The 25,674-nt window shown below is 40.6% G+C and overlaps 1 protein-coding gene across 1 annotated transcript in view; it reads right to left on the bottom strand.

Moving 5' to 3' along the window:
- The window catches only part of ADAMTS2 (ADAM metallopeptidase with thrombospondin type 1 motif 2), a 169,808-nt gene extending 168,749 nt beyond the window's left edge, over positions 1 to 1,059 (bottom strand). Inside the window, exon 1 of the mRNA XM_031506005.3 lies at positions 899 to 1,059. Coding sequence (XP_031361865.2) covers positions 899 to 986 — 88 coding nt within the window. The 5' untranslated portion in view covers positions 987 to 1,059. The remainder of the gene's footprint in view (positions 1 to 898) is intronic.
- Between the last annotated feature and the right edge of the window lie 24,615 nt (positions 1,060 to 25,674).

A 25,674-nucleotide genomic window follows, 5' to 3' on the forward strand; every position in this document is an offset into this window, starting at 1 on the left:
TATCCTGATGCCGCGGGATTTTTATTCCATTATTCATTAGTACAGCAGACACTTACATAAGGCAGATGGACACTGCACTCTTTGCAGGCACTTGGTTCACCTGCATGAAGTGTGCAGAGTTCGCTCAAACTTGCCTTTTCTTCCCCAAAATACCAGACGGCAGCGTGAGCCTCCCCACCCTGCCAGGACCCCGCACTCCTGTCCCTGCAGCGCGGTCCCGCTCCCCTTCGCCACCAGCCCGGACCCCGCACGCTGCACGCCCAGTCAGTGACCGGGTCCCCTCGGGGACTTTGGGGGGCTCCCGGGCGGCCAGCGTTGAAGACAGGGCATTGATTCACTTCGGGACTGCTCGCAGGGGCAGGGGTAGGGGCTGGATTTGCAGGTGGCAAGCCTGCAAGGCAAAGGCACGTCCCTCAAACTACCCCCGGTGCGGCGGGTTTGAGTCGAGCGCTGACGGGGAAGCCGCGGGCAGGGGTCGGGAGCGGTCTCAGTGGGGAGCCCGGGAGTTTCGGACGGATGCGAGGAAGAGGAGGAGGAGGAGGCAGACGAGCTGCCATGTGTTTCAGCCCGCACGGGAACCCCAGGCGCCGCTCCCTGCCCGCCGGGGCTCGCCCGCTCCGCGGGGCAGGCGGCGGGCGGCGCGGGGCTGCGGGCAGCGGCGCCGCGCTGTCACTGCCCGGCGCTCCGCGTCCCTTCCCCGCCGGCGGCGCGGCTGCCCCGTCCCCGCCTGCCGCTTGCAGGAAACAACTGGCAACCCGGCAAAAGTAGCCGCAGAAGTTCAAGGGGAGCGAAAGCCGCGGGGCGGCGAGCCGCTACTTGGGACGGGCGTGCTGCGGCCACCGGCCGGCGGCGGCGGGGCAGGGCGAGCAGCCCCGGAGGCGTCCCGGCGGAGACCTACCTCTGTCCCCGGGGCGCCGCAGGGCGCCGGCGGGCAGGGCGAGCGCGCAGCAGAGCAGGACGCAGGCGATGCCCGCGGGAGGGTCCATCGCGGCGGCCCCGGCCCGAGGCGGGGGCCGGCGCCCGGGCTGCCCGCAGCCGGGGCGGGCCAGGCGGCAGCCCCGCTCCGCGCCGCTCCGCGCCGCTCAGCGCTGCCCCGCGCCCCGCCGCCCGCGCATTCGCCCAGCCGCAGCCGCAGCGGCAGTGGCGGCCGCGCTCCCGGCTCGCAGCGAAGCAGAGACACCAGGAGGCGGCGGGGGTATAGTACTGGAAGCACAGGGCGTGCGGAGTGAAGTCAGGCTGATTGACAGAGGCGCTGCCACACGGCGCAGCCCGGCCGCGGGGAGCGGGGACGGGACCGCCCGCCCCGCCGGGCAGCCCCCGCGCCGCCCCCGCCGCGCTCCGGGCAGCCCCGGCCGGCAGCGCCCGCCCCGCGCCGCGCCCCGCTCCGGGACGGGCCCGCCGGCGGGACGGGAGCTGGCAGGACGCGCTGGAGGCGAAAAGGAACGCCCCGCGCCGGGCTCGGGAGCCCCCGGGCGCTGGGGCAGCGTCCCGCTACCGCGGCCCGCGGGCTGCGCCGTCCCGGCTCGGCATCCAGATGGAAACGGCCACAGACAGACCAGGCTGACAAACTTAAGGCGCCCCGGCATGAGTTGTGTTGCAGTCTGTGATTCCAGTTGACAGCAGGGACCCAAGTGGAAAAAGTGCCACCAGCAGAGGCAAATCACGGTCAGAGATCTTCATCTGATCCAATAAATTACTCTAAGCAGCCATTTCACGGGAAAAATTGTTAGGGCTGTTTGCCAATAAGACTGAAATTGCTTCCTGCAATCTTATATTAAATATCTGCAACTGGAGAGATAGACCCTGAAAGTCTTTAGGAATACTAGGAATAGAAGAAGGATTTTTAAATAATTAAAAAATCTACACTGGCCTTTATGGTAAAAAACAAGTTATATTTGTTTCCATATGGCCAGGATAAATGCCATACTGCTTATTCCTTTCAAATAATGTATATATTTACTCAGCTTTTACATTACTAGGATCATCTGCTGTTTTAACCACTTTACTCTTTAACCTTGCAGAATCCTATCAGCCCTTCTTGTGCTCCTGCTGGCCCTGCAGCCCACAGCCCTACCTACCCCAGGCTGATTCTCTCTGTATCTGCATGAGTTAGACCTCTCTGGAAAGCTGCAGGCAATGGCTTCCTGCAGGAAGCTGGTGTTCTGCCAAGGAATTTTCCTGGGTATCCTTGACTATTCTTGCTCCTTTATGACTAAGGGTCCAGCTATTACCTTCCACCCCTCTATTATGGATACAAATTAAGGGTATAGAAGAAAAATAACAGCAAGCTAGTCCTGCTCCCTGCCCATGAAGAGGTCTTATGGACCCCAGCCCTGAGCAGTTACGGCAGTATATGATTTCTGCTTGCTTGGTTTGATGTTCTGGTTTGGCTTTCCCAGTTTTCAGGTTAAGGATGAAAAGGGAAAAATTATTCTGACTGATAAGGTAGATCAACCTGTACATTGCATTCAAACATCCCCCTTCTTATCTTCTCAAATGACCCCTATTTGGAATTTTGGAATTGCTGTCTGCACCAGGCTTCTCCCTCCTTTTGGTTTGCTTTTATATTGGCTCTTTTTTTTTTTTTTTTTTTTTTTTTTTTTTTTTTTTTGTTTGGTTTGGGTTTGGGTCCATATTGAGCAGCTTCTCTTACTTAAAATCTCATATGCTTTCATCAGTACACAGCTGGTAAAGTTCCAGCTTCATTTTTATTGGACTTGTATTTTAAGCTGATGATGTGGCTTTTTTATGTTTCATCCATCCCATCCTGCTCAAATTGAAATAACTTCTGCACATAAACTTGAAAGGGAGAGGGGTTGGCCCTCTACGTTTGAAATCAAAGTTCTTATTTGTATATGATTCATAAAAATAAAAAAAAAAAAAAAGAGACCGAGTAGCTTATACAAATACAAAACAACCCAGCCATTAGTTCTACTAATTAAGATGGATTTTTACTCTTAAAAATACTGGAGGTTAGAAAATTTGCTTTAATATGGACAACAGCTGTAATTCAGAGTAATTATGTAAACAAAAAGAATCACTAACTGCCTTCATGTTGTTTATTTCTATAGAGAAACCAAGTTCTATGTGCACATGTTGTTACCTTATCACATGGAGACAAAAGCTCCATGGGCTCCAGGGCTTGGGGGGACTGTTTTACAAACTCCTTTAAAATTAAAAAAAAAAAAAAAACAAACTGAGAACCAGTGTCAAACAACAGAACCAGATCTCCGGTTGGTAAGAACTGTGCTTCCACTGCACTTGCTGGAATAAATCCTGATCCCCACTGAAGCCAGTGAGAGTTTTGCCATTGACTTCAGCAGAGCCAAGATTTTCTGCAGTAGATTCTCAGTGAGACTTAGACCAACTGAGGATGTGCCATATGGCACAGCAATGGGCCCGTTATCCTTCCACAGGAAAAATGGGTGCCTGTTTGACCCTGAGGAATGGCCCAAAGTATGCCAACCACCACAGAGCCCAGAGGAGTGAAATTCAAGAAGAGTCCTTACATCCCTGCCATTACACCACTGTAGCAGAGAAACTGAGGGAAATATCCTCCTCAAAACTAAATTTCCATTTCCTAAACCAGGCTTCTTGTCACAAACAGATGAGGTTGTGGCCTGGGTTTCCTTAGTGGGGCATTGCCATGGCTGTCTCTCTTCCATGCATTTTACAATCAACTAGAAAACGTCAGTGTGGAATGTATGGACTGCAGCATTAATTGTAGTCCACAACTCTCTAAATTAATTGCTGCAAATGAAATCACACCATATTTATTTCACTGGAATGAAGGGAGAAGGACTAGATACTGCGACTGTGCTTGGATAGCTCAATCTGAGAGTATGGCTGTGCTCTGCCAACCATGACTACAGTCACACAGATGTTTGCCTTCACTGGATAGAGGCACACAGAAAGGAGAAAATGATGCTCTGTGTGTCCTGCATGAATGCCCACACTGAAGGAAAGGTGTTCTAGCAGCTGAAATACCTGAATTAGTTTCAAACTAGCCTGCAGAGGTACGAACAGCCCTGTAAGTGAACTGATATGGGGCTCAGCACAGACTGTGGAATGTTCATTGGCTTTACAGATTTTCTAATCCACACCAAGTTTGTGCTATCTGTTCCTGTTCCAGCTAGGGTGCATCTGCATAAACTGCAGCCAGACCTTCCCTTGGAGCTGTTCTCACAACATTTAATTTTGCTTAGGAAAATGAATAGATCCTAAGCTTAACCACCAGTACTGCTCTGAAGGTGTTTTAAACACATATAACTGCACATTGCAATGAGAAATTTACTGTATCTGGAATTTCTAAGATCTCTTGCTGTTTTTAAGGGAAAATCACTCCTTTTATTAGTGGGGCTGTAAGGGGAGATGATGGACTGCAGCACTGTGCCTTCTGCAAAGGGCACACCAGCACCTAAGCAGGTAACTTTGATTCTGCTTATGGCTCAAAGCAGTACAAGCTCTCAGGTGAGAGGTTCCTCAAAAAAGGAATTCTCATTCCTGACCTCCTGATGGGGAAGATGGTACCTGTCTGCACAAGGATTGCATTTTGCCTGTGTTTCTCATGCAGATGATTGTCTTTGCTCTCACCCTTGACTGCCATGCACACTTTGTGGCTATGCAATGTTATAAATCTTAATAAAAAGAAAGAAAAATTAAAACAGTGTGCCAGTTCATTTCCTTCACACTTGACATTTCCAGGCTTCATATTGTTTGAACCCTTGTTCCATTATGTGGCACTATGATGTACTACCTAGGAAAAAAGGATGTATTTAATGCTGATTTTGAAGCAGTGCAAGATAAAGAGCAGTAATTAAAATTGGAACAGTCCTACCTTTCCCCCCTTTACTTTAGTAAAGTAACAAAACAATCTATCGCACAAAAAATAGACCAATGGAACTATTAATAACTTATCAAATTATTCAGCTCTTGCTAATAATTTCACTTCCACTTCTTTTTTAAGAAAGTGCCAAAAAATATTCTAAGATAAGTGAAGTGAAAATGAACCAAATTAAAGCAGTAATACCCAGACCAATCCCTTGGATTCTTGAAGTAAGAAATCGGGTAACATTACATAATATTGATATCTTTAACTAATAAAATCCTGCCTTCAACAGAAAAGTACTGACTGAAGGTATAAAAGCAGGACATCCCCTCTGCCTCTTCATCCTGAGCTTTCTGAGAACCAGCTCCTAAGCCCTTCCCAGGCACGCTCAGTGTGCCCAGGCTCCTCAGGAGACTTGGTGATTCAGCTGAGCCAGGAGCAGCATGGGACTGACCCCAGGATTTCAGGGGCTTTACTTACAAAAACCTGGGCAGATTTACATTCTGAAGCCTGTCACTGTTGGACAATGGGACTTAGCTCTCACTTCAGCCGTCGAAGATTCAAGTGTCCATTCTTCCAATACTTTCTGTCTTGGAAGACAGCAATTCCTGAGCAGCAATTCCTCCCAGCCCTGTTCCTGGTGTCGCTGCTGGGACACTTGCAGCCTGGGACAGTACAAAGATCCCGCTGCCTGCAATTCTCTCAGGCCAAGAGATTCATCTGTAAGATGCTGCTCACATAGGGACCAGCTGTGGGTACCTTCTTGGTCTGTGCTCGTTGATAACATCAGGCTCAAATTCCTTCTGTGCTGGGCCAGAGCTGCTGCCTGACCACAGCTTTGCACCTGAACTGTCCACACACACGTTTGCACTCAGATCCAGGGAAGGAAATAACAGAACTGCAGGGATGGATCCAAGTTTCCTTCAGCATCTTTACTATTTGGTTCAGTCCTTTGTCCTGATTTTGTGGCCCATGGTAGATGTTCCATCTTAATTCCTCTTTATGTATTGCACTGACAGAGAAAATGCAAAATTTCATTGTTACCACTTCTTCCACTAATCATCTGTATTTACCAGCTAGTTGTCTTTTGATAAATATTACAATCTCTCCCCTATGTTTTCACCTTGATTCTTTCTGTTCAGATTTATTGCCTCACTATTAATATTCCAGCCATGTGATTTATCCCAGCATGTTCCCGGAATACTTGCCTTCTCTATATAAATATTTGAATGATCCTAATTTCAACTAATTAGTACTGGGACATTTGATTTCCCTCTTGAAGAATTCTCATTTGCTACTAACCAGTTCTTTTCCAGTATAAGAGACACCTATTTTGAGGGGAGAGAATAAAGGCAACTGAATGAACCAAACAATTTTTCAATACTGTTCCACCCCTCTTCATATTGTTCATGTCAATCTGATGCCAAAATAACTCTCCTACGTCAGAAAGCTCAAAAACATCAAGTACACAGGCAGGAACAATAAAGCATTCCTATCCTGCCTTGGCTTCCACCCTTACAGAAAGACAGGATTATTTAGCATCTTATTATGCCACAAATTGGGACAAGTCACTAAGTTCAGATTTGTGGAAGATCTTTGAAGTATAATAAAGTTTGATGACCCTTAGATCTGTCACTTCCCCTGTCAGTTGTACCTATAAAAGAAGTTTAGGGCCCAAACAATGGTTTGGGACTTTTTTCCCCAGTGCATCTAGCCATGTATAATTTTCCCTGAAAGACATTTAGCAAGTTTGGCCAAAATATATTGGCTGTGTGCACCATGACTTTTTAAAAAGAGAAGGATTAACATCTTCCAGGAGGAACATTTCTGGGGAAAAAACATGTTTCTAGTCAACATACTAACTTATTTTTTGAGAAACAATTTTGATGGATCAGTTTCAACCAACCATACTTACAAATTTTTCTGCTAGAAGGAAATCACTTCAGAAGCATTTCAGCCATGCAGTTTTCTGATTTCTTCACTCTCCAGAAAAAACACACCACTCATTCTCACTGATTCACCACTGCTTAAATTAATCGGTCACTTGTTAAGTTTAAGCATTGTTTTAGTGAGTAAAGATACACATAAAGAGTGCATATTAAGAAACAAAGAAAAAGTATTCCTAATAACTAGTAGCAATACCTCTGAAATATTTACTAATAAATCCAAGTACAACCAAAACACAGGACTATTCCTAAAACAGAGAAATTTTGAAAATAAGACTTATCAAGATCTTCAGATTCAATTCCTTTTTCAAATAAAACAAATTTTACTTTCTGGTTGCCTGCTTCACAGCTACAACTCTGATAATAAGACATCATAGTAATTTATATCTTCACTAAAAACAAATACCCATTTGAAATAGACCGGGACATTTTCCAGTTTCAGAATCATTATTTGTGTATTTGTATTGAAGCAATGCCTAGAAGGCCCAGCTGATACTGAAGTCTATTGAGTTAGTAAGACAGTGAAGAAAGTGACCTCCCTAAGTGCAAAATTCAATATAGCAGTTTAGTGAAACAAGGACAAAAATAAGGATTTCCATCCCAAAATCCTGACAGTTTGGATAATATTTTTTAAAATCATCTCTGCAGTCCTTATCTATTCCTTGTAGGCATACTTTTCAAATAGTATTTATTCTTTACATTTACAAATAGTTTATCTGAATAATTTTATCCTTTAACAACAGAAGTCTTAGGCTAATTCCCTTCTCACCGCCTACTCCATCTCCTTGAGAGATGCCGCGCGTTTGCAACTTACCCTTTTTTATTTTCTCCCCCCTTAATCATGCTTGCTGGGAGCCATAAAGCTGAAAGGAGAAAACCGTAAATAATTGCATCTTCAGAGATGAGTTTAAGCTTTAAGCAGTGGCAGAAATACTGAATTTGTATGTTCCACCACGCTCCATCAGAGAAGGCCTTATAAATTAGGGTAAGGAAAACTTACTACTACCCAGGACCCTCTATTTTAAGAGGTTTTTCATCAGTCACAGAAATGATAGACTTTCTGTAGCTGCAGTTTCAGTATATAAGTAACACAGAAGGAAAAGCACAGCAGATTACTGGGATTTTATCCAATATGGAATATCTGCAGCCTCAAGTCAAACAAGTTCAGAAGGTTCATGGAATTTGACTCAGTGAGAACTGCCAACTCAGGGGGAAGGTCACAATCACAGGGCCTGAAGAATAAAGGAAAACAATTCTCAGGCTGTTGGGAAATTGGAAGCTTTTGAGAATGTGCATTTTCTACCTTAAAACAGGAGAGTTATGTTAAGATTGTGAATTCTGCACTTCCTCTAGCTCCAGTCTCTAAGCCTGCCAAATGATGTGACACTGCACATGGAAGCTCTACCTAATCCTTCACTCATTCACATGAGGAAATGAGGGCAGGAATTCTTTAGGAACATTTAAAAGCAAGCCACTTGCATCATTTGTCACTAAGAAAACTTTGAGAAAAGGACTAAGAATAGAATAATTCCTATTCGCCTTTATCATGCAGGAATTGAATCCCATCCCTTTCTTCTATTTAATGCCTGAACAGGACTTACTTGAGTGTGAGCTGGCACTCCTAAGAGTGAACTGCAAATTGTGCCACACTAACATCAAAGTAAAATGGCATGGAAAATCTCTAGTAAGCCCAGGGCTATTATTGAAACACATGCAGTAAAACAGCCAAATGTTTCTGCCTGTTCTTCAGCTTATTCTCCAAATGACATGTCAGGGTCTAGCCTAATATGAAGACCTTTAACTTGGGTAAGCCTGCTCTATGTTACACAAAAAGAATTGTTGCTTCAGAAAGTCCAGTTTAGTGGAAATAATAGAGCAAGCCCACAGAAATGGAAATTTAAGGAAACACATTCAGAAAGCATCATAAGAAATAATTTTCACCTGAAAATTCAAAGCTGTAGAAAGCTGGCTTGGTGCAATAAGTGCAAATCACACATTAGGCATTTCAGTGCCCCAAGGCAACAATGGGAAAATCTTGATGTTTCTAATGACCTTCTTCATTTTATAAATGTAATAAAATCACTTTCAAATGGATATCTTATGTTTAGCAAATTTATAACTGGCTTTTGCTCCACTTTCAACCAATGGTTGACAAGTAGACTGCAGTGCTTAGTCCATGACCTGAAAGCTTGTTAGCAGCCTTCCTTGTTCTTTGGTCCTTTGTATTGATTTCAGAGTATCACAGGGAGTATCTTATGATTGTTCCTGTCCTTTATAGACATATAAATCAAGAGTAAATTCACTGAACTAAGAGCTGTGACCCTCATGTGAAATGGATGTTAATACAATCAGGATCACCTACTGACAATGTGGGTTTGAATCATTTCAGCCTGCTGTCCTTACAGTATCCCTGCCTCTAACTTGTAGTTTTGGGCAATTATTTAAGGTGCATTTCATATTCTGACAGCAAAGAGCCCCTAAACATAGAAGCAGGTGAAAAACATTAAGTATATCTACTAAATGTGATGCCCTACAATTTATTTCCTCAGGCATCATGGGGCAGTCTGGGGGGTTTTGGGCTGTTTGAGTTGAGAATATATAACCAGCTGCAGTGGAGTATTTTATTGATCTGTTTTTATGCTCACAATAATGATGTGATACTACATAAGGGATCCTGCATCAATGATCAAAGTGCATGTGCTTTGCATTCCCTGACAACTGTTTCCACCTGAAATAACTTCTGGATTCTGTCTTCTTTAGGCACTGCTGTACATAGATTACTGAACTTCAAAAGTGGTCCATGTATCTTACCTGTGTCAAAGATGAGTTCTTTAAAAGCATAAACACTCTGGTTTCTGATTTGTGTTCATGAGTGCAAGGCTTTTCATTTCTCCAAAGCATTTGTGGAAACAGCATGATGGACCTGCAGGAATCCCTACAGCTTTCTCCAGCTCAAAGGCGTGTTGTGGTTGAGTGCACAGAGCCCTCAGACACCAGAATTAGCTGTGCCTTTTCCTTTGCATATTTGCTTCCAGCATTCCTGGTTGTAAATGTTGAAGATAGTGGCACTCAGTTCTGCCAGGGCAATGCCTGAATACAAACAAGATCAACCTCTTCCAGTGAAACAGTAGGTAAAATTACACCTGCCTTCTAGTTACAACTGATGCAATTCTTGATAGAACATGTCTACTTAATGTGTTACAGTTCAATAAAACTGTAAAATGTCCATCTTCATTAGGTGGTGTATTACAAAAGGATTTAAATAGTGCTAATTTACAGCTAGTCTGTCTACACTCAGCTTTGGGTATGTTCTGTAGAGGCTGAGAACATAATTTCCATTGTAGGGAGTACAGAGTAACACAGGTCCTGCCTAAACTTGGTCAATTCTCATCGCTGGTCAAACTGAAGACACCAATATAGACCTGTACATTCATCAGACTCTCTCAGTTCTGAAGACTCCATGCTTCTGGCCCTCTCTGGAAACATTCCATTCACTACACAAGAGAATTAAGTAGTTTTTATTTTTAAATCAAACCTACACAGGCTCGTAATCCATCAGGCAACTTCACAGTGTATCCACATCTGCATAATCCTCCTGAAGTTGCATAACTCTCCAGCTGTCCTCATAAAAGGGATTTCATTCTGTGCCTGGCAGGTTTTGCAAGAAGTACATGTTCTGTACAATATGCATGTACCGATGTGTGTGATTCTGGGGGAGATTCTTAAAAGTAATCAGTTTTTTATCTCTGTACCTTCCCTTTGTAAAACCTGCCTTCCCTGTGGCAGTGTACACACAAATACAGATGTACAAACTAAGGAACAGACATCAACTACTTTGGTTCTAAAAGTTACTCCAGTTAAACGTTTTAACAAGAGTCAAATTTTCTTCTGAATTGTATAATCTCTTAGAAATATGCTTGAAATATTCTATAGAAACACCATACTTATCATGTCAGTACTTAAATAAATAATTTATCATTATTGTAATCAGACGGGTTCGCATATACATATAGAGTGCTGAAATGTATGTAGGATCGCTCAAGACATAGCTCTGACTGTAAATTATGCTGATTATGAAATAAGTTATATCAAGAGCAAAAGGGGAAATGTAGCACAAACGTAAACAAATTTAGAAAAATCCTTGTCCACAAGGAAAAGTAATCTTTTCCTAGAGATTTTCAATTACCACTTCCATGACTACTTCACGCCTTCACTCTAAGTGATTATTCAAACATTATTTGCTACTGAATATGTCTGTATCAAAATATGAGCAATTCCAGTTTTGAGGTACAAGGTACAAGGAAAAAGCAGTTGATTCTTTTAGTGTCCCCAAGAAATCTGTTGTACTCGTCTTCCAGCTGGCCTTGTATTTTAACTAGTACCTCTCATGTTCCATGGGAGAAAAAAGAAAAGCAAATTTTTTTATGACCAGTCTAAGTATTTCTAAAATGCTTTTTTTTCCAAGGTTATCCAAGTTTATATGACAAAGAATTGTTTTATTCATTTCTGAGTTTCTTTAGAAATTTCCCTATTCCAACATTACCCCCGTCTTACTGATGGTGCTCCATCTGGTTTCAGTCTTAATTGCAATTTCAGCTCAGCCATTCCTATGATATCATAAAAACTTGAAGCTTCTCATGAAGCTGATAGTCTCCTATATTTAACTAAATAATGCAAGCAGGAGTGCAAGAGGGAAATAAAACCTAATTTCAATCTTATGGAAACAAAATGGTGGGCAAGTTCTTAAAACTTCTGCCCTCAAACTGAAGGGAAAAGTGAAGGACAACCTGAGCTACTGGTGACCAGTGTTGCCACACAAACTTATATTTCCATTACTCTGGTTTTTTACTAAACCGAGTAATTCTCAAAGCTCTCTGAGGCTATTAAATTACTAGATTTGAATTTTGCAGTTCAAGCTTTTAGAATTTAATATCATTACAACAATATCAGTATAAGAGAGGATTAATGTACAGATTCCCTAAAGAAAATGTGCCATTGGTGACTGCACTGGATTAAGAGCCTTTATTATAATTATTTAATGTGAAGCAGATTCAAACAAGACCAGAACATATTGTGGTAAATCCTATTAAATACAGTCAATGACTCACTCTTTTGTAAATATCTTAGTATTTACATAAACAAGACAGGATAAACATGGTAAGAAAATGACTGGCAGGGAGTACGGGTATAACTTGCCTAAAATCATACAATAGGTCAGCTAAAAAAATCAAGAATAAACACGTCTCAATGGACCATGTAATCAGTACCTCAGAACATAATCTGACATCACCATAATGAATCTGCATTACACTTGAATAAACATTTGTTCACTCTTACAAGGTTTGGTAATTTGATACATCAGAACAGTGAAAGAACATGCAACTTATGTTAAACATCTGCATTCAATCCTTTCTTAGATATTGCATCACATTAGATATTGATCAAAGAGTATATTAAATGATTAAAGAAATGAAAAAGGGAAAATGTACACAAAAGAAAAAAATATATTGATTATTGTTTCAAGGTCAACCATGTGCATGTCTTCACTCTAATAGGGCTAATTATTAAAGAAAATCATTGGTCTCTGCTGTTAGAATCATTAAATGATGTTTAAACAAAATGCTACTTATGTCACAATGAAAATAAACTATTTTGCTTAGTTTTATATTTCAATTATCTCAAAATAACTAAATATTATCCTTCATGTGCCAATGCTCCTGCATATAACATGGTGTTTCTCTTTGAAACAGAGGAGAAGCTGAGCTCCATGGACCTGCACTCAGAACCTACAGGATTTCACATCTGCTCAATCGAGTTTCCAAGGCAAAGGTTCTCCTCATCTCATTCAACAGGCTTCTGAATCCACTGTTTCAGACTTCTTCCTAGGAACTCTCTCTAGCTGTGCAGTGATTAATATCTTTCCATTCCTGACATGACATTTTAAATTGTTTGAACTGAGGGACAAGAGAGATTGTTATTGTAACCAATCTGCAGATATTGAGACCTCTCACATCCACCCTGTGTGGCTGCTCGGAACATCCTGGCAACAGCTGCAATAGAAGGCTGGATAATACCCATGGAAAAAAGCCCTGCATATTTATTTTAAAAATAAGGCATCAAGGGAAATTAAAATTGAGCTGAAAGTTCAGCAATCAGTTTGGGTTTGAATACAGGATTGTTTGGAGGCTCATCCACTTTTTACTCTGCAAGCTGATCTTACATCTGCCCATTTTCTCTCTGCACAAAGTTACAGCTATGGAGACAAAGACACAGCTCACTGTGAGCAGCAGCCCAGGGTGTGCACTGCTCTCCAAAAGAACTGGAAGAAAATGCTGTGGGTTTGGTTTTTTCTTTTAAATTAAGACAGAGGAGCAGACATTTCCGACTGAGACACAGCAGATGGCTGCCAGAAAATGGTAAAGAATTCAGGAAGATGAAGGGCGAGGCAGCCTGTGGGCTTTGGAAAAGAGACAATAACCCACAAGCAGTTAAAGTGCACTGTATGTGTGGAACAGAAAGGCTTGGAGTGGTAAAAGTGTGCAGGACTCTGTCTCCATGCCCTTTGGTCCTGCTGCAGTCAGCTTCCCCTTGCAAATTCAGTCCTCAACCCAAGCACTGCATGGCAGCAATAATTCAGCATTCTGTGTATGACGAGGAAATGTGTCTGTAAGTGCTCTGCTCTGGCCTCCCTGGCCCCTTTTCAATACAACTGTAACTGGAGCTGTATTTCCTGGGAAAGGTGGCCTTATTCTGGTACAGCAGTTCTGCAAATACTTTTCTGAATATTGCAAACAGTTAGCATTGGAAGGGTTTAGACAATTCCACAGGAAACCCATCTAGCTGTGGAGCTTAAGAAACATTTTATTAGCAGAACTAACAACCTTTATAATAATAATAGGCAAAGTCAGTATTTCCATTCATTTATGTCAGGAGGTGTTGATACAGATGCTTTCTTTTGGAATATATGTTATTGTAATGATCACATTTCAGGAGGGTGGGAGAGGAATTTCTTTTCTAACTATATAAAAATTCTTGAGCTGTCCCCAGTACAAGACTTTTTAGCTTCTTATTCTGAACTGTTCTGCATCTGTGTACGTGAAGCCTCAAAATAAAGTGCAATGAGATGGAGCAGCACAGGATGGCACACAACAGGTCAGAAGGACATTACTTGCTCATGGCTGGGGTTCATTAGAAGGTGTCCCTTTCTGGGGACTTTTTTGGCACTGGTTTCTAGGAGTGCAGAGCACCTTCATGGAGAGATTGATTTTCAGCCCCACTCAGCTCCTGTTTAAGGGGCTCAGGAGAAAAGCCACATTTCCTGAGTCCAACACTGCAATGTTCTCAGTCTCTCCAAGGCAATGACAAGCCACTTCATAACCCAATTCTTTCTCATCAAAATGTGACAAATTCAGGCTTTGCTGTCTGACTGCAGCCCCCAAAACAACCCTTACCCGTAAAAATACCCATTCAATGGATTTGATTGTATGAAAAGCCATTTCCTCCCTAATCCATTTGAATATCTTAGGTGATTACCTCCAAATTAGGCAGAAATGCTATGAATGCAAAATACAAAATTCAACAGCTCTGTGAGCTGTTTATTAAACAAGTCCCAAACTTACACCAAATGCAAAGAATAGTTACTGGAGCTGGGGGAATTCTGCACTTATGAAAATAAAGACATAAGGTTTCATAGTCTTCTGCATGGACTGCAAGGCCACATCAACTTCTATTATTCCATGAAAGATAATTTTGTATATCTCTTTCAGAAACACACAAAAATAAGAAGGCCTTGTATACATTTTCTGAGGGTAATTTAGTATCTGAAACCATATCTTATGGTCAGTCAGCTCCTTGAAGGCACTGTATGACTGCAGTGATCCTCTTCAGGATGCATGACCTTGCATGAGACTGATTAAAGGCAACTCAGCAGAGCATCTGCTTTTACATATTAACTAGAGAAATTTCTCCTGTAGCTCAAGAGAGACACAAACATGGGTGAAGAATTTAAAAAAGCAATTGTTAGCAGTGGCATTCAGCTGAGTACTGATTCTTCGGTATCTGTATTGGCCCTACTGCAATATTAACAGAAAAAAAATGTTCATAGAGTCTCTACATAGTTGAAAATTATTATGATATTTGGAAGGTTGCTAGATAGCCTCTAATACAGAACATACCACATTATAATCCCAAATCCTTAGTAAAAGCAAACAGAAGGTTAATTTCCCTATATTTTCTCACCTGCAAGGGTCTGCTCAGGGCTACGAGCAGCAGAAAAAAGCTGTTCAGCAAGTCTGTGTTGCTGCAGGCTGGGGAAACGAGCTGGGGGCACACAGCTCTCAGCAGCTACCTGGAATAAAATAACATGGGGAGAACTTCCACAAAGACCCTCTGGCCTATCGCTCGCTATTGTAGGAACAGGCTGGAGATGCACTCCTGCTTTTATTGTCATCTTGATTAACTCTATAAACCAGCCAATGTAACTTGTTCCAACTTTTTTTTTCCAAAACAACTCACATTCTCTGCCACACGTCTGACAAAAACCTAAATTGTTAACAAATGGTTGAGAGCTCAGTCACAATGAAAACAACAATTGTGAGGCGGAAATAACACAAGCAGAGCCCCGTGCAGTTCTTGCTGGGGTAAATTATTCCTGGAATTGTAACCCAAGGGTATGCAGTGACTTTAATATTTGGCTCAGCGATCTCTCACTAAGTATTACTCCTGGTATTTATTAGTAAAAATGCCCTCTAATAGGTGGTTACAGACAGAGGGAGTGGGGTAGTACTTTTCCTGGAGAGTTCTACCTTAAAAGCACAAGCTTCTCCTGTTCAGTGTAAAGCCTGGATGGTGCACAGTAATGGCTTATCTCGTTCACAACATATGGTTGCTGGTGAGCACTTCCCAACAGCTGGCATGATCAACTTGTGGCAAAAGATTTTAAATCAGCCCTGCCCGTGTTTCAAATACTTGGGTGCTCTTACTTCTCAAAAGATGCCATTTGCATCATCCACGCTGAGGCACAGCCAAGCATCAAACAAAAAAAGGCTGGGAATAAACACGCTGACAATATGAGATTAGCTGCCATTCTGTTCACCTACAGAACAGATGTTCAGCTTCCTAGTTACCTAAAATCATCCTCCAGGAGTGCACGGTTTATATCGAGCTGCCTGTGTCTAAAACATTGCCTGTGTACAGTGGAATTACGGACATATTCAAATGGTTGACAACACACAAGAAAACAATTGTTTCTTTTGTGTTACTGTGATTAGGAAAGGGATTGTTGAAAAGTATATTGAATTGCTGAGGTTTTTAATGGTAAGGGACAAAAACAAATGGCCAGAATAAAGTATGTAGTAGTAGTGAAAAGAATTATTCTGAAGCAAATGCAGTTGATGCAAAAATACTGAATTTACCAGCTATAAATGAATTTTCAAAGTACAATACCTTGTGTGGCTCAGGCATCCTGGAAAATATTATCTTTCAGTTCACCAAGGTTTTGTTTTAAATTACACAGTGACTATGGCATCTGAACATTTTTAGTGTCCATATACAATTTTATAGTATAGGGAATTATTAAATACACAATATTTTAGAATAGTCTATTGTGCTCAGATTAAAGAAACAATTTTAAAATACAGTATAACTCTAATATGATAAGTTGGAATTAATTTATGTACATTTTAATCTGAGATCAAGTACAACTGTAATCTCTTTTGACCATCTTGCAGACAAGTAATACCTTAGAATCAAAGCCAAACAAACATATGCCATTTTAAACGTGCAAGAAAACCTTCCAACTTCTATTTCAAAACCCCACATTTCCTCCACATTTTTACTTGAGCCCTTATTATCCTTTATCTTGTACAGCCACTCGAAACAAAGTCACATAGACGTAACAAGCACACAAGCAGCCCAAAAACCTATGGAATTAGAAATCAGAAACAAAATGGTCCAGGTTTCTTTCAAGCCTGTCCTGATGCTGATGCAGATTTGGTCCAGATTTGTGTCTCCCATGGCTTCCTGCACCTCAGTTTGGTCAGTTCCTGTCCCTCAATCTTCTTTCCCTTTGGATTGTCCTCATTACCTTTCATCTGAACATTAATTCTGCCATTTATTGGGCTGAGAATAGGGCTGGATTCTGGAAGGCCATGGTCACCTTCCATGTGCTGAGTGAGGGCTTTGGGACTGCCCAGTTTGTGCTACTTGGTCTGCAGGAGTTACCCTGTCCTGACTCTTAGAATTATTTTTGTTGCTTGTCTCTGAATTCCTTTCACATTTCTGCTATTGAGCTGGCCAGAAGTGAATTTTTCAATTCCTCCAGATATATCAGCTTGCAGCTCTCCAGCTTGAATCTCATTTTGCTTCCTGCACATATTTTTGAGCTCTTTAGATCCCTTTTTATTATTTCCCCTTGCTCGCTTACGCTTGCAACACCTGTCAGTTTAGAGCATGATTGTACCATTAGAAAGCAGGGCAGCTGCAGAGCAAAGCCCCAGGGAAACTCCAAGCAATATTGGGTCTTAAACTTTTGGAAATCTACTCTGGGCAGAGAGGAAACATTGGGAACAAGTGCCTAAAGCAATGTGCCTGCAGATGCAGGGCACACAATGCTGCTTTGAAGAAGAGAGAGCCTGCTGCCATCTTTTTATCTGAAGTAGCTGCTGCTGGCTGAGTGTGGTTTTACCTGGGCATGAGGGACCCAAAGGCTCTTTATGACCCAGGGAATGCATCTTCCAGGCATTGGCATATGCCCATAACATAGTTGTGCCTCTGCATCCTCCCACTGCTCTGTGGGGAGCACTGAAGTACAAGACAGCTCCTTGAAGCCATAATTCAAGCATAACTGGTTTATTGGTTTTGGGGTTTTTTTGCACTGTAGACATTAAAACATGTATTTGGGGATATTTAAGACTACATAATGGAACAGCCTGTAAGTTTGGTACTGATATTAAGAATTTTAGCATTATTTAACCCTGAAATGGAAGCACAGGGATTAAAAGTTTGGGAGATTTTGTTCACACTGGATACATTCCTTTTACTTTGTGAATTTTTATCTGGAGCCTGATGTTCAGTTCTTCCATGACATTTTCCATAGAATTAACTATTCTCCTCATGCCATATTATTTCCCAAGGCAGATCCAAGGTTCATTATAATACTGATAGCTACCTCCAGGGAGCACTGGGATTCAATACATGGGAATAACTGGGTACTTCATCTAACCAGCTGCGAGCACAGCCCACCTGGGCAGGGTCGTTTCCTACCCTTGAGGAAAGTCAGAGAGTTTAGAACAGGAACATTATTTCTCTCTGAAGAGAGGTGGCTTTTCAGTGACAATCCATGCTACTGCCTTGAACAAATATCTCCCAAAAAGTTTACATTTATCTCTTTTATTCAGATAATGATCATTTGGGATTTTTTGCTACTTTGCTGTGTCATACTAATCCCACAGAAATAGGAGCTACTGAATCCATTTTCTAATTGATTGTAATTTCTTCTGTTGTCTCTTCAATAGTAAAACTTTAGGTTCCTAAAAATCAAACTTCAGTGTAGGAATCTGCTGGGAGTAATTCCTGTTAGAAACTTTTTTGGAAACATGTAATTGTAAAGGACAAGCCTGTGCCCTGCCCTCCTCCTGCCCTGCAATGAGCACTCAGGGCCACTCCCTTGCTCTTCACACTGTCTGTAATTATGGGCTGAGTAAATTGTCAAAGATGTCAATGCATTGACAAAAATAAGCTTAGAATCAGTCTATCAAAAGCTAAGGACTATGTGTAAAATTCCCCTTTCAATGACAAAATAGATGAAATTATATATATTAATTATGCCATTCCCTTGACAGAGTCCTCATTCAAAAATAGAACATTCAAGGAATAGCCTAAAAAAGCTCTAATTGTTCATGGATTGTTTTTTTTCACAGTTTGGATAACAGCTTTATAAATAAATTATCTGACTGATCACTTAACTGAATCACCTACCTTAATTAGAGTACAATACACAGTGTAGAATATTATACTGTACATAAGGGTGGTTAAAAGAGCTCAATTCCTAAAATGATCCATCTGTCGTAAATGTATATGCTTATATATAGAATCAGTACCTTTGTAGTATTAAAGGAAAACCCTGAGGTTTTCCTCATCATGTCTATTCATTAATTATGTTAATTACATTTACTTCAAAATGAATCAGTCTCTAATCAGTTTTAACAACAGGATAAAGAACAGTTATTTAATAAACAAAGCCCTTACATTTAACTGATTTTTAAACTGACTTCACAAAGTGACATTTAGTTCTTAAAAATTATTCACTCTTTTATCTTCTGTTTGAGTAATGAGTATGGCAGATAAAGCAGGTGCTCCAAAATGCATTGAGTAAAAACCTATCTAAGGACTTTGTCTCTTTTCCCTTCTGCCTCACTTTCCTTTAGAGGTAAGAACTCCCCTGTTTCCAAGGGCTCTTCATTTTAGGCAACTACCTAACATTGAGCTGCAGTAGAATGGACACCCAATGTGGTCAATGGAGCCTGGAGAGAGCAATTCAGAGCATCCTCACTCCTACTCTGTTCACTGTATACTTCCCTGATTATGTGCAGACTCAGAGGTCCTATTGCAGGCAGCTGAATTAAATATCTAAATTTGGATGGTATGAGTAGGTTAACTTTAGTGTCTTGCTTTTGCCATAAAGGAAGCTGAGGGAGATGTGGATTTCACTGTAAAATTGGGGTCTTCATAAAACCAGAAAAGCTCTGCAATATGTGTCTGGAAAAGTATAGCTTAATTCAAAGGAAATATGATGTTGTTTAAGAAATAAGTAGAGCTGATTTAAATTCCTGTTCTGCCACAGACTTCCCCTGTGACCTTAGGCACGTCGCTCAGGGCAAGGTTTTTATGGGCATCTGGACATCCGACTCCAGGGGATTTTAAATAACTAACTTTGCAAATTTAGCCATTGAGCACTATTCTTTAATTTTCCATTTGCAAAATGTAGACAGTGTTATTTCCTCTTTCACCTTCTACCTACAACAGTTTCCAGGTGGAATTCTCTGCTGAAAGAATAATGTAAGGCTGGGAGTCTATGCACCACGGTAAAAAAATTCCTCTGCTTACAAATAGTCTCTAAAAGATTAGGAATTTCTCTAACCTATTTGTTTTTTTAGGTTATGGGGACAATTATTCTGATTGCCTATAGCTGAATACTGTAATGCTCCTCTCAAGGGTTTCCTGTCTCCATCTGAAAAGGACAACAGCCATCACTAAAGTTACAAGGTAAAATTACATACTAATTGTTTCAATTCCCAAAATAGAGTGCCAATATCTGCAATTCTAATACCTATCTATTTAAATTTAAAATTTAGCCTTCAAGACCTGCCAGCTAACCTGAGTGTGAGCCTCGCACCAAGGTTCTCCCTTACCTAGGGCAACTCCAGGCTCCAGCACTACTGCCTCTCTCCCACTCTCTTCTCCCACGTTTATCTGCCAGCCACGTTTGTGTCCAGCACCACAGGACACGGGGAGGGGGGGGACACACAGCAATGAACCCGGCAGTGCAGCTCCTAGTGGAAGAATTTCTTTAAATTTCTTTCTCCTTTTGATCCTGGATGGCACCAAAAGGTTGTACCACAGCATTACATCCCCTCATGTGTCACGAAAATTTCTGATATGCTTCCCTTGACACAGGCTGGACTTGTTGCAGAAGCCAAAGCAAACTCAGAGGTTTTCCATTAATTCTTGCCTATGCTTTGATTCACTTTCTGCAGACATTTTGCCAATAAAGCGCAACACAAGCCAGATTTCCTCCTGCCATGCTCTGTAACGAGCAGATGACTTGTGGATATGTCATTCAGCTGGATTTTCACCTGGAAGAAAGCAGCACTCTGCCTACACTGAAGTGACTTGCTACTAGCTTTAATTGGCACATCCTTCCTTTTGCATCATTCTGTGCTCATAGGCATGTCTTGGCTGAATCTGATGGAATATAGTTAAAATGTATTAGCATTTCCAACATGCTGTAAGTTTGAAATGCGTATACTGGGCATCACTCCAGATACATATGACCCCAAAATGTTTCATGAATTTTGGACATGAACTTGTTTTGCAGTTATTCTTAGTGCATGGAGGGTTGGAATGAGAGTACCTACACCGGCTGAGCTGTAGTCAAGAGTTGTGATGTGCCAGGGGATCATAGAAACGCTACATCACAAGCAAAGCTTAGAAACTAGAATGACTTCAAGTAAAACTATATAAAATAACACCTTATTCAGTAAGTTATTTGTCATCAACATTTGGAGAAATTAAACAGCCAGAATTAAATTAAATCAGAAATGGTTTCTAATGTATTTTAGCAAGTCACTGCATTACAGTGAACAGTATCTTGCCCTTTGAAGAGTCCTATTGATTTTACTTCAAAGTAAGGTTGGCAGAATGACGACTGAGCAACTTTGGATGGCCAGTGATTCCTTTCTTAATTTATATTCAGTGGGTCAAATTTAACAACTAATTTTTTTTAAGCAGTTTTGATATCCAAATATAAATGTCCTTAGTGCATTTAATCTGGACATTTCTCATAGTGATTTCCCACTTGTGACTTCTTTTGGAAGAGTTGATCCTACTCCATCAATAGCAAAAGTTCATTGGTTTCCATGGGGCAGGGTTTTGCCCTTATTCTCTGGGTATTATTAACTATTATAGTCATCTCTGGCATATTTCACTATTTCTCTGCCCCAGACTTCATTAATTAAATATTTCCTTCTAATAAAGTTCTGCAGTGTAAAGCACAGCATGATTCCAAGGCACAATTCTCCTTTTCCATGTTTAACTTCTTGGCAGCACTCTCCTCACTTTCATTTTTGTTTTAATTCCAAATCTATCTAGGCTATGATCCTTGCTTTATTATACAGTCAATTGTACCTCCAAAATTACCTAAAATTGTACCTAGATGTATACTCTTTATTATTGGATGCACATATTAATTTGGGAAACTCTTTTACAGCAGTTTCAGTGTCATATCTGATTTCCAGTATTACTTGCATGGTTCAGTGTACAGCCCTAATATATTACTATATTTTTACATGTTGGCATAAATATTGTCTCAGATCATCTGACTGTAGCCATGAGCTACAGCAGCCAGACTACCCTCTACTGCCTCTTCATCCTCAGAAGACAAAAAACAACAGCCTGCTCCTTGACAGCACATGAAGGAAGTCGTGCTATATTTAAATTGCTCTAACATATTCCTTCCCATGTGAAGGTCCTTAGCTCTTTTTCTATAATCTCCACCACTGCAAAAAGGAACTTTTCATTTCCCATTATGTGAGTACTAAAAAAAAACATATTTCTGTAACATCCTAGGTCAGTTTGTCCTTTGGAAGACAAAAAGCTTTTTATCTTTGGAATGGATATCTAAAATTAAAGTTCATACTTCCTATGGTTCCCTGACTGTTTTATTCCAAATCAAGTAAAAAATTTATTGACTTCTAGGTTTAACATACTCCCTGTAGACCCTACATTAGGGGGCATGAGAGGAAAACTCAGCTGGCACCAATCCAAAAATGTTATTTTTCATTTTGTTGGGTTCTGTCATTGAGGAATATGGTTAAAGGTTTCCCTTGGTGTCCAGCCTGTAGAGAACATAAACCCTACAGCCTCACTCAGGGTCTTTTAGGCAAATTTATCTAAATTTTTTCATTCTGGACAATATGATGTAGTTCACACCAAGATGCCAACCATCATGTACACATTTATTCTAAGTAAAACTTCTTGTCATTTTTATCTCCTACCATCTCCTTTTTAGAAATGTTTGCTCCATCAGGATGAACATGATGCACCAACAGTATGCCCTGCTCTTGAAAGCATAAATAGTTTCCAATATGTTTTATGTCCTTCTTCTTTATCTTTCTGATATTTTTTTTATTTATGTATTAGTAGCATCTGTAGACCTCTGTCTAGAATTATAGTAATGGCATTTTCTTGACAGTCCTCTGATTAAAAACTGAGATACTCAAGTTATTCTGTACTTTTTGGCTTTTTGGGGGCTTTTTGCCTTCCTCTGCTCCTCACAGTCCACTAAATGGGTATATCTTTACCCAAAATAAGCAGAGAAAATATAAAATCACTATTTAGATAGTTCTCTTGCTCTTGAAACATGTATAACATTTTTCTCCCCTAACATTCTGCTGGTAATGTAACATTTTACTTGAAATCACACCTCATTGTGTTTTGACCACACCATCACTTCCCAATGACAGCCAAGCACCTCCTTCCTCAACCTATGCAAAGACTGCTACAGCAGGCACATGTTAATATAAAACCAAGGACATCTTGTTCAGACTGAAAGGGAGCACCACCATTTCCACATTTCCACATGCTGCTTCCACCTGCCATGTTTTACTCCTGCCTCTCCCTCTCAGTTTCCCAGCAACAGCACGTTCACTCCATCCCCCAGTCAATAACAGCGCTGAGCCCAGCGAGGAATTGCTTCACATGCCTCAACCAAAAGTCTTGACAACAGAGGAGCTATTGAAGTGGCAACTATCACTTATAAAACAACAACCACTTGCACAAGACTCCATGTTCCAAAGCTTTGCTGCCACAAATGACCTCCTGTCTTTGTGTGTGTGTGCTAAGCATATTTGACAGTTTAATGCCATATGATTATACCAGGGATCAAGTTGATCCATGACTATTTTTACAGAAAGTATCATAGCAGAGGCAGTCACACTCAGGTATAGCTGGATTTTGCCCTTGGATGAAAATTAAATAAATGAAATAATTTTTAATCACATTTTCTAAATGTCTCTTAGAATAGGTTTTTACTGCCTGATTTTCCAAAATGCAGCATAACACAGCTGAGTTTCTATATTTTATGTTCTATTATATTCCTTTTCAGCTAGAACACCTAGTTCTGCAGAAACTTTTCATTGCTTCAATTCTGGGCAAATCAACATCTGTGAAATCTGAAGAACTGTTGCAAAATTCTACTTCCCTGCTGGCATCTCCAGCCATAACAATGGAAAGTTACATGAAAAAAAATAAATTTTCCATAAGAAAAATGTAAGGACTTAAGTAGCTGGTTCAGAACCTAGCATCCAGAAGGACTGACCTAAAATGGTCAGTGAAATATTTCAGAGGAACATGTAAAAAACTTAAATTAGATTTGCCAGGAGTAGGACCTGGTTCCTATGGAAGAAAGAGCTTTAAGGAACATAATGGCTTTCAAACCTACTTGAGGCCTGTGGTTGGAGGGCCAACATGAGAGAATTTCATGGAATTCAATGGAATTTCAAGCAATTATTCCTCCATTGGAGCTCTGTGGTTTCTGTCATAAGTTGCAGCCACCAGAGAGAGACAATGAATGCTGAAAAACAGTTTTGCTCTATTAATTGAGTATCCAAAGTTTTCAGTAACCAGTAGAATGAAACAACAAGGTTTCAATTAAATATCATTGGACTCTGTAGAATGCATTTGGAGAACTATTGATTTTACCAGAGAATTCCACATTTGTAATGGGCCTTTCAAATTCTCAGTAGAATTTGATAGGGATATAATTCCTCACTGAAATTTATAAGAAGTTTCAAAAATCTTACAGAGATTATTTTTTCACTTAAGGTTGTAAAATGATTCCATAAGAAAAGAGATAAGAGGCAGAAAAGTTTTTCATTTAAGCCAGCTATAATTCAGTCAGTATTTCTGTCAGTAGTGCATTTAAGCAATATAAACATCCTCCCAAAGACAGATCTAGTTGAGTGCTTTGTGCTGGCCCCATGAAGGACTATGTTTTATTAAGGCCACACACAAAATTTAATGAAATTCAACTGAAAGACTGCTATTACTTACTTGGTTTAGTGAATGGTGACAGAATTCTTGTCAAATTAGTTTTATTTTCTTTTTCACTTCTTAAACCCTATTGATTACTCAGTGAAGTTTCTGGGAATCTTGCTGACCATGGCCAGTGACTTTTACCTCCAGCCTCCAAAGAGTGATGGGATCAGCAGAAGAACTTCCAGATTTCTGTGGCACTTCCCTCCTGGAGAGGGCATGAATGACACTGGCAAACATACTGAAAATGTTTCATTTCACTCCATTATTCTTTCCCTTCTTTTACTGATTTCATGAGGGATAGCAAGGAGTGCTAGGATCAAATTAATTCATCTGATTTAAATGATCTGCCCCATGTGTTTTGTTAAGCCAAAGGAAAATTAAAATTGCTCACCTCTTCCTGGCCAGACCAAGTCATGGCCCTATGGCAGCTTTGATCTGTTTCAAAGAACTGTGTTTTGTCCCAATCCACTGCAATAATCAGTACTTTTATTTTAGTTTCCACTTGCTTTACTTCAGATTTTAATCCAGTTTTGGTGAATCTCAGTCGGGGGGAGGATTTAGTAAGTGAGAGTTGGTATTTGACAAATATATATTAAAAATTCTGCTTATTATGCCTTATAAAAATCTTTATTATATTTGTGTAGGGTTACTGCGACTGATCATCTTATGTAAAACCTTAATCAGGTCTAAGTAAAACGAGATCAGACAGTTCTACTCTATCCCTTTTTCCATTTCTTTTTCTGACCTGTGTAGATTTGAGAAATGCAGAATACTGACTTAGCTGTTGCCTTTCATTTTATTTTATTGAAATAACTCTGCAGGGATAAGCACACTCTTCAGGAGCTTTTTTTTTTTTTAATTAGAAGTGAATAATAAAGTAGAATGATCTGATAATGATATGGACATAAATTCACACTCCTCTGAAATTTATATGAAGTTATATAACTGTGGAGTTTTGGGAAGTCCAGCATATTCTTCCATCTTTCTACTTCCATTCTGTCTGAATCCTGCATCTCTACCACCATTAATTTTAACTATATTTTTTTCTTCTTTCTTTTTTCTCTGGAGTAATAGAACATTTCTTCA

This window comes from Lonchura striata, chromosome 13, assembly GCF_050655825.1.
Source record: "Lonchura striata isolate lonStrDom1 chromosome 13, ASM5065582v1, whole genome shotgun sequence".
NCBI lineage: Eukaryota > Metazoa > Chordata > Aves > Passeriformes > Estrildidae > Lonchura > Lonchura striata.